Source organism: Haliotis rubra, unplaced genomic scaffold, assembly GCF_003918875.1.
Source record: "Haliotis rubra isolate DU_JTF1 unplaced genomic scaffold, ASM391887v1 Scf1854, whole genome shotgun sequence".
Lineage (NCBI taxonomy): Eukaryota > Metazoa > Mollusca > Gastropoda > Lepetellida > Haliotidae > Haliotis > Haliotis rubra.
Window position 1 is genome coordinate 48,409 of NW_025765841.1, and position 10,046 is coordinate 58,454.

At 40.4% G+C, this 10,046-nt stretch overlaps 1 protein-coding gene across 1 annotated transcript; it reads right to left on the reverse strand.

The window, feature by feature from the left end:
- Positions 1 to 733: 733 nt before the first annotated feature.
- On the reverse strand, positions 734 to 8,992 carry LOC124273894 (ionotropic receptor 25a-like). The gene is given in 9 exon segments (XM_046709238.1): positions 734 to 929; positions 1,533 to 1,746; positions 2,509 to 3,028; positions 3,592 to 3,729; positions 4,739 to 4,802; positions 4,840 to 5,067; positions 6,126 to 6,317; positions 8,212 to 8,304; positions 8,866 to 8,992. Coding segments are annotated over 9 exon segments (1,656 nt in total). The 5' UTR covers positions 8,917 to 8,992; the 3' UTR covers positions 734 to 773.
- Positions 8,993 to 10,046: the final 1,054 nt, after the last annotated feature.

Genomic DNA, 10,046 nt, shown 5'->3' on the forward strand with positions numbered 1-10,046 from the left:
TGTTTTTATTATCTGCACCCCACTACTGTTGGACACCATTGTCCCTTCACATATTCAAGCACAACCTGAATAGTCTCCAGTACGCAAAGCGTATTTTATTAGCCATTGTTATTTACAGTGAACATTATGTTGGTAAAATATATATCATACTTGGATTCCTTTAATCTACCACAAATATGTATGAGTAAGTAACTGTAGTTTGATTTTATGCCGCTTCGACCAATATTCCAGCAATATCACGGTGGGATCACTACTAATAGGCTTTACGCACTGCACCCATTGGCCGGGCCATTGGCGTGATGGACGACCATTACGAGGCTAAAACACACACAGACACACAGACACACAGACACACACACATTATACGACGAGGCAGGGAATGGGTTTTTTTTTTAGGGGGTGGGGAGTCGTGTGTTTTTTATTGCTTTTCGTTTTGTTTTGGTATTTTGGGGTTTCTTGGTTTTTAAAACTTTTTGTTTGTTTTTTATATTGTTTTTGTTTGGGTGGAGTGTGCTTTTTATCGAGGGGGGGGGGGAGTAGGGGTCGGCTTTGAGTCAGCAACTAGAACGGTCGGTCTGGCGATGATAATCAGAGAAAATAAAAATGCTGCCCTTATGTATATATAGATAAAAAGAGTGCAATGTGTTCACAAAATCCTTCTTTCTCGCTATCCTAGAAATTCACAAAAGCAATCGAAACAGGTCTCAGTCATGTCGCCTTAATAAGAGAAGACAGCATTAACATACATTTAATGTCAAGATAAAAACATTCCACTAATACATTCGCGCCATCTCCAGTGTGACGGCATCCGTGTCTACTGCGTCATCACCAGTGTATAACTCCTTGGCAAGATAGATGATCCCAGGGTTGAAATCAACGGCAAGATTCGTTCTGCTGTTTGGCGATGTTACTTGAGTGTTGTGGTGCTCCTGTAATATATACCGTGTCAAGGTAAAGTGTCTTGTTACGGTTTTACTCAACCCCTCACTACCTGAATGAGTGAGTGAGTTTGGTTTTACGCCGCTTTTAGCTATATTCCAGCAATGTCACGGCGGGGGACACCAGAAATGGGCTTCAAACATTGTACCATGTGGGGAATCGAACACGGGTCTCTGGCGTGACGAGCGAACGCTTTAACCACTAGGCGACCCCACCACCCCTCACTACCTGAACATAAACGTCGTCAAATACATTTACAATAGAAAGTATATGTAAAAGTAAATGGCTACCATATAGATTTTGAAAGTTAGGGTTGAGATCTTGCATTACCTGGATTATATTAGGGTATTCATTTTACTAATTGTAAAACTATTACCACGCGGAGTTTGTTAGGGCGTCCCTGGTACGCATTCAAAACAAATAGTAAATACCTTTGAGAATTTAATAAATGTGGGGTTTACTAAAACGATGATGAATGAATACGTTATGACATAATACAATGTATGCCATTGTTCTTTTAGTATATCAATACAGGATCTTCATGAATATGCAGAGAAATGTATATAGTTATTAATGCATGTGACGTATCTTACTTTCCGTACCCTTGTCAATGATGCCCACAGGCGCTCTAGACCAAGGGAGATTACTCCAAGTCCAATTCCGACGCTGACGACAACGAAGATGCCACCGACAGTGTGAAATGTGAGACCGCCACTCTCGTCTACCTGGGAACAAGTCAAACTGCCATTCTTCCACCATTTGGTCTTCATTGTTTCCAGGATGGTCTCAGACTGCAGTTGTAATATCCTGGAATCTCAAGACCTGATCAAATTGTTCCAATCGTCATCTTTATAAACGTGAAGAATAGCTGATAAACGTGTGACGCTCTACTTATTGAAATGATGGTATATTAGCTATAAGAGATCAACAATCTGTTACTTAAACTACTTGAAATGTGTGTTTCTATATCTGAACCTTACAATACTGCGATGTATAGAACTATTGTGCGGACATTGCTGCACTGTCATCCATGTATTGCTAGTGTGGCATTATTTCTACTAAGACAATATACATTTATTTGTTATTTTTATCATCATTTACAATAAATGTACATAGATTAAATGCATAGGTTGCTTACACTGAAACGTAAAGTATTAACCTATCAAGGTTCGCTCGTATACGACATACAGCTAAACCTTTAAATTCAAGTGCAAAAGTGTATGGATGCTAGTTTGGGGCTAATACCTAGTCTCTGAAATGAAAATATTTTAATGAATACATATATTTATTTATCTTCATAAAATATATTAAATAGGACGTGAGAGACCAGCTAGCTATAATGACAGACCTGCATCGATCGTATTGGATATGTTTGTTTCTGGGTCGGTATGACAGGAGTTGCAAGCTTTGATCTGTGTACAAAGTGATGACTTAGACATTACTTTCCGTCACATTCGTGTAAAACAGAACATTCATATTCGTGCACATTCAGAAACGAGCATAGAGCTTGAAGTAAAATAATCACACATATGAAAGTAAACTAGTGTAAATAAGGCTGAAGGTACTCACGTATATGAGATGACACGGGTCAGCGGCGAACCTTCAGCCAAGGCAAATGCATATGCCCTACTGCTGAACTGCTTGCCAACAGCCAGCAAATCACAGTGCTTGGAGAGTTCATACTGTATCATCGGTGACTCACGGATGAAGGCAAAATTACCCGCCAATACCTTAGCAATGCCCTCACTGGAACTATTTAGCAAACCAGTGTTCTGGATGGATCTCCAGATCGTGAGGTACTTGTCCCCAAGTGGATAGTCCCACACCGCATAGTTTGCTGGTAATGTGTCAGAGGTGTCTATGTTCTTGGTATAAAAACTCATGCTCTTCCATTCTTGGTAAAAGTCTGATTCTATTTTAGCCATCCTTTGGAAGTACTCGTGGATTACAGTTCCTTCGACTACGGAATACTTGATTATGTTTTGCTTTGCGAGGTCACCTAGCGACTCTACGAAAGAAGGAACGAACGAATTCCAGTAAAAACACGAAAGATATTGTATAGAAGCAGAAGATACATGTACCATATATCCTGTAGATCAAAAGAAATATGTTGGTAATTTACTTCCGAAACTTACAGACACTCTTGCTTTTATTACATGAATTATAGGCTCGCTCATTTGTCATAGGTTATTGAATCAAACTATCAAAGCAACAACTGTTGGTCAGGAAAAGAAGGATGTTATTTTTCAAAGCACACTCTAGGATGATCATCACACGTACCATGGTGTAATTAGATGTACAATGTTCTAGTCACCTCATATGCTCCATTATATACTGAAACAAACATGAAAATACACGTGTTTTTCTATCTATTCCCAGATTTCCATACAAAATGCAATACAAAAGCATAAGAAGGAACCCGGAAAAGAGTAGGAACACTTGTACTCCCTGATTCGTTTCCATCAAAAATATAATGGATGTAATGTACTTCAAACTGTGGAAAGACAGGACAATGTAGCACTACACTATATCAGACTGTGCACTACCTATAGGTACGTTGAGCCTGGAGGTGGTGAGGTATATCAGACATGTGCACTACCTATAGGTACGTTGAGCCTGGAGGTGGTGAGGTATATCAGACATTTGCACTACCTATAGGTACGTTGAGCCTGGAGGTGGTGAGGAAGGCAGCCAGGTTAGCCGTGTATGTAGCCATCATAATGCTGCAGAAGAACCAGAATCCGCCCACCAACATACGAGTCGAGAACGTCCGGGGTGTGCACTCGGGACCTGCGATACAGTTATATAATAACCATCGCGTTTCGAGGAATTATCTCTTCCAAGCCTATGTTGTTACTTTTTAGTGTCGTTCTTACTAGTGCGGCATATAATATTATATCAAACTACACCAATGTAACGTTATGTAGATACAACTGAATAATCAGCATTGAGAAAATGCAAAAGATATTCCCTTCGATCTGTCTCCGAGTAGGTGAAATGGGGATTGTTTCAGAGAAGCACCAAATGATAAGAACATGATTGCTGGTCGGAGACAATATCCTGACAGGCCCTTTAATTCGGATCAATTTATAATTGGCATTCCTTAAACCTATAGCCATAAGGCAAACACCCTGAGACAGTCGCTTTTGTTAACTAATAAAAGTCATCCCCTTCTCTTGGAATTTTAGCTTGGTCAGAGAACAACCGTTGACTGTCATTGATAATCACAGACGGCGAACAATCTTGCCCAGACATGGACAGAACAAGGAGTAGGGACGGATAAAAAGAGTGGCTACCATTTTTGTTTTGAGTTTATATTCATAGACTGACCAGAGTTGGACGATTTTGAATTGGACGTCTTGATCATGACGTGAATGCCTTCTAAGACCTCGATCATAGATCACAAATCGTACACGCTGGTTTCAACAAATCAGAAAAGTATACAACCACACTATAAGCCAAACACACTGGTCAAATACCCTTACTGTGTTAACAACCGATCAATATATGGCAGACTGGGGTAACATGATGCCGTTTTTATGCACAGTTGGGCCAAAAGAACGCTATCGGGAAATGTATACAACCCTGACATGACTACTTTATAAGAAAATAACACGATAAGAAAATGGAGATCTTAACCGCAGAGTTATAAGCACCACTACATTCAATAAGTTCAGTTCATCAAACACAAAACAATCACATGTGATATATCTAATAATGAAAGTTCCAGGTGAACTTCAGCAGCTATAGGACTAAATAAGGTCAACAAATCCCAGATCGAATTGATATAGTGACATACCTGCTATGGGAAATGACGCCGTGACGAGCCATAGTCCCTCGGTCACCGTGAACTTCCTTTGATCCTTTTTGTAGAACGTTGTTGTAGGGGCTTAAAGGGCTCAACTTCTCGAAGACCCACACGAGAAGTCACGTCAACAGTAGGACTGACGTCCAGCATGCCCAGACCTCCCCGGAAAACACGTTAGCAAATGCCAACAGAGAGGTCCCCGCGTTATTGTTCTTGATGAGGATTTGAATCCCCCCGAACTCGTAGTATGGAGTTGTGAAATCGGCGACCTTGTCTCTCTCGGTTGTCATCGACAGGGATGCCACAGCTATGTCGGCGAACTGGGTGGGGAAACGTTACAATCTACAATCTGTATTGTTGTACATGTAATATCGTCACAAAAGTCGGAAGACACATAACACATACAGTATCATATATAACAGGAAGGATCTAACAATGTGGAAGAAAATATATTACAATTCTTACACTCTGAAAATGGCGTCGTGTCTAGATACTGGAACACCGCTTTCAAGTATATTTCACGCCGCTCAGTCTACATTTGAAATATTTGTATGTCAGGACAACAAACCTAAAACTAAACTGATCCATTTTTCATCGAACTGATTGATGGGTCTAGTTGTATAAATTGCTACGTTTGTTTATTTGTATTTATATTCTAAATGGGACATGTAAACAAAGTAAGTCCAAATGCTTGGGTATTCGGTGAAGCGTCAGAAAAATATACGTCGTTGCCAGAATGTCATTGAGAATGTGTTACTTCAGACTGGGAAAATGTCATTGTCTTTTCAATATTAATGTCTTTACGGTCGGAAGATATGTATATTCTGCTGAATACCAGATCCACTTAAGCCGACGCTTTTGTTTACTGACAAGCATCTTCGTTACACCATACTAAGTTGGTATACTGTATTACCTTATTATCCTATTACACTGTATTAGCTTATCAGTGTCAACACTTGTTGAACATGTTCAGTAGCATGTGTTTGTTGTATCAGTAAGGAATAATGATACGATTTTTAAGTTTTACTTCATGGCTGTACTACCATTGTGTTTTGACAAGATCGACACAAATGTGATTTCCGGATGCTGGAGTTCCACGGCCGTTGCTTCCTGCATGGCCAGAAACAAGAATCCAAAATGCTGGGCTTTTCAAAAAGGAAAACGTAAACACGTTTACAAGGTTCTTACATTTAGCTACTCGCTGGAAACCCTACTTATTTCGTGCAGATAACTTGTAGAACTACACGGCTTTAATTGTGATGGAATCGACACATGTGTAAGGTTCTCACTAAATTCTTAATCCGTCATGGTAAACAGACTGTAGATAAGGAGATATGTTAGTACATAGATATAATGTTGTCTAATCAATATGTTTTACTCCAGTAAGTATTTCACCCATCAATCCTGTCCACGTTCCATCCGGGTTCTGTTTTCCGTACTGTCCATCCTTGGCTTCGTAAACAGTGAAGTCGAGGTCAAGACGCCTCGCAATCTCATCAAACACATTCATAGAGTATCCGGTGTACTTCGTTCCATTCTCGGTCTCTTCGCGGATCACGAACGGGGGTTCCTGGAATTGGATGCCGAGAACATTGAGCGCCCCCAGAAAGGATACCGATTTTATATTTATACAACCCATGAAGATCCGGGTTAGAATTGGTCTTGTATCGGGTGGTCAGGCTCGCTGACTTGATTGACTCAGTTTCGTATATCAAAGCTCATGCTGTTAATCACTTGATGGTCTGGTCCAGACTCGACTATTTACAGACCACCGTCATATAGCTGGAATATTGTTGAGTGCATCGTTAAACATTTATTTATGCCATTGAAACTCCAAAGAACTCATTTTTGTGATTAAATTTGACCTTTGTCGATTTAACATTTAATAATTTGTTTTGTAAACTGTGATCTGTGCTAGATTTTTTTGAAAAAAATATATCAGGAATACTAGGATAGGAGATGAATCTGCAGCTTCATTGTCCCTACCATGTTTAAAATGTAATAAATCTGTGCCGAAATGGGAAATTAGATACTGTGTAAACATTGTATATCGATGCCTTCCTCTCTCTCTCTTTGTGGGTACGTAAGACCACATAATTCAATATAGATGTATCATTGCCAGAGTTTTAATCGTAGAATTTGTCATTTTAATTCGTGGCTAGCTTTTTCTATCATCGCCAATAGCTGAGGGGATGGTGTAAATCCAGCTAGGGCTCATGCAGGAAGCAAAGGTACTGTAAGTCCCCCATTCTCTTCCCACAGAGGTTACTTGTCATATCTTCCTACGAACCTCTGTTCTAATACGGCTCTTTCGTGGTGCGAGTGTTCAGGATTCGTCATTGGTTGCAATCAGATTTAGTTGTGCAATCAGCGACGTTGTTTCAAAAGTGATCATTCGCAAGGCCTCGGTAATATCCGTATGCTTCGGGAAAACTAGAACCTCTTCCCCTGCGCGATGCGCAAACGTTTCTTCTAGACAGAACTCAGTCATGTAATGGCGGATCAATGGCATCTCCATCGCCCTCGTTGACAACGGACACGCTAGCCTATAAATGTCTTGTGTGTCACATCAACACAATTCCCTGCAAATGGGGGACATTTGTGGCCCCACATTTGTTTGTATTAGTCAAGCTGGATCTAAGTCGACGTAACACGTGTTCTGATTGGATAAAAAGAAGGGAGATAATTCGTGTCGCGACTTTTTGCCGTTAGGGGATATTACGAGAACCGTGAAATATGGCCGTATTAGAACAGAGGTTCGTAGGAAGATATGACAAGTAACCTCTGTGGGAAGAGAATGTAAGTCCCCTTGTTTGGTGATCCACCGTCAGCTGTTGGCAATCTATAGCCTGTTTCATTTATATTGTAATGTTTTCTGTAGTTAACATATTTTAAAGTTACATGCTAGTTTTATATTCATAATTGTGATAATCTAGTTGTTCTACTGTCCTTTTGTGACAGGCTTTTTTATAATCTACATGTAATTATGGCGAATTTAAACCAGTTTTAAATTCGCCAGTTAAACCAGTCACGATATGGCGGAAATATTGCAGATGCGACTGTAAATATTAATTCATCCACTCTCTCTTTGTGGGGCAGTGGGACAGTTTCTCGTCACGCTGAAGACTCGGGTTCGATTCACAACATAGTATAATCTGTCCTTTTCTGGTGTCCCCCGCCATGATATTGCTGGAGTATTGCTAAAAGCGGCGTAAAACTACACTCACTCACCCAATCAATCACTCCACACTCACTGCAAGTGCATTCCTTAGCGTGTATGTTAATGTGCGCCAGCGTATCCTTTATAGACTGAGATTACTTTAGCCGACGTGCTTTAACGATTTGTATAATGTAATAGGGTTTTAACACTAATGCTTCTTAATATCAGAGACTCAGATACAATGACTGTGGTGGTATCATGATGTTGCAAATCAAGGGATAATAGATTCAGTATCAATGCTTACGTGTTTGGTTACAACAACCAATCTAGGCTTGCTGCGACTCTGGGTTGAAGAATTGTGTAGTTGCATGTTGGTTTGTCTTGACCATGTCCCTATCTAGAACAAACACGAAGAGAATTCGAGGGATTTATACATTAAGTTATGCCCGCTTGGGATATCATACATAGGCCATTACTTCATATATCAGGCATTCCAATTAAATATGGGTGGTGGGGTAGCCTAGTGGTTAAAGCGTTGACTCGTCACGCAGAAGACCCGGGTTCGATTCCCCATCTGGGTACAATGTGTGAAGCCCATTTCTGGTTTTCCCCGCCGTGATATTGCTGGAAAATTGCTAAAAGCGGCGTAAAACCATACTCACTCCCTCACTCCAGTTAAATATATCAGGTATTGCTCAATATGGATTGCTGGTTTGTACCTTAAAAAGGAGTATAGTGTTATAAGTAGCAGAGCTGATGCAGTCAGTTGGATGCCTCAAATACGGAAGAAAATATCTCAAGACTAAAACATAACTATATTAACTAAGGAGTCCTAATTATGAGAAATTGTTCTCTTCTTCTTCAACAATTTGCTTTAGTCTGCACAGTTTATAGGTATTCAGATTCAACAACAGATCAATAGATTTACTGTAATGAACCTCTATACATTCGTACTTACTGCTGTTGGGTTTGTCCTTAAATAATTATGCTGTAACAGCTCCAGCACCATAGTTTCAGTCCGCGAAGGCGACAACGATATATTACCAGTGATTCCAGGATACTGAAATGTGAAAGGATTTGATAGATTTGTAACCAAGTATTGACATCTATACACATTGACGTACAGGTTATTACCCGAGCGTGTTAGGGGATCGAACTTATCATGTTATAGAAATAAACCCTGTATTGGCCTGCTAATTACATAATGAATCACATCGTGACACAATATATAGAATCGCGGGAGATGGGTACGAGACGGGAAAAATCAAACGAATGTGATCAAGAAATCTAACTTAAATTTCATATATACCGATATCGCTCGATGATGGTTGTATAAGCCAGTTCCCTTACGCTGTTGTACCAATGTGAGCAACCTACAAACGGAACCAGGGAAACTTCACCTGTTTCCTATTTAGATATATAGATAACTACACATAACTCAGGGGCAGTGGGGTAGCCTAGTGGTTAAAGCGTCCGCTTGTCACGTCGTACACCCGGGTTCGATTCCCCACATGGGTAAAATGTTTGAAGCCCATTTCTGGCATCCTGGTATGTTGCTGGAATGTTGCTAAAGGCGTCGTAAAACCATGCTCACTCACTCACTATAAAGAACTCAAGGGAAACCACTAATTATACATTTAGTTCGTTATAAACGTAGTGCACGCATTGATATACAGCAAGTAGCCGTGAAGAAAAAAACACAGTTCGTTACATCCATTAGTTCGGTATAAGAGTAATCGCTTACCACTGCCGAAGATTCAATAACAAAGAAAGATCACTATTGCTGCCTAGCAAGCGGCATGAATTCCACTTTAAAAAATCCATCTTTCCCTCCACGTCGAGCAGCTCAAGTGTAAATTGTCGGTGTCTACATTTCACATATTTTGCAGGTATACTCAAGTATGATTTTTGTCGATGAATACAAAAAGCGTCATCCGAACAGTGTCGCATTTAAATACCCCGATGACGGCGACGGCAGGAAGGTTGATATCTCTGTCCAGACCATACCCACGTAGTTCGTCGACCAGGTTTATCAGGGGGCGCACCTCAGCGTCGAAGGACGAGGCTAGGGCTTTTGTTTTCCCCTCTGGCGACACTATAATTTTTGGCTCTGTGGAACGATTGTAAATAGCGGAAACT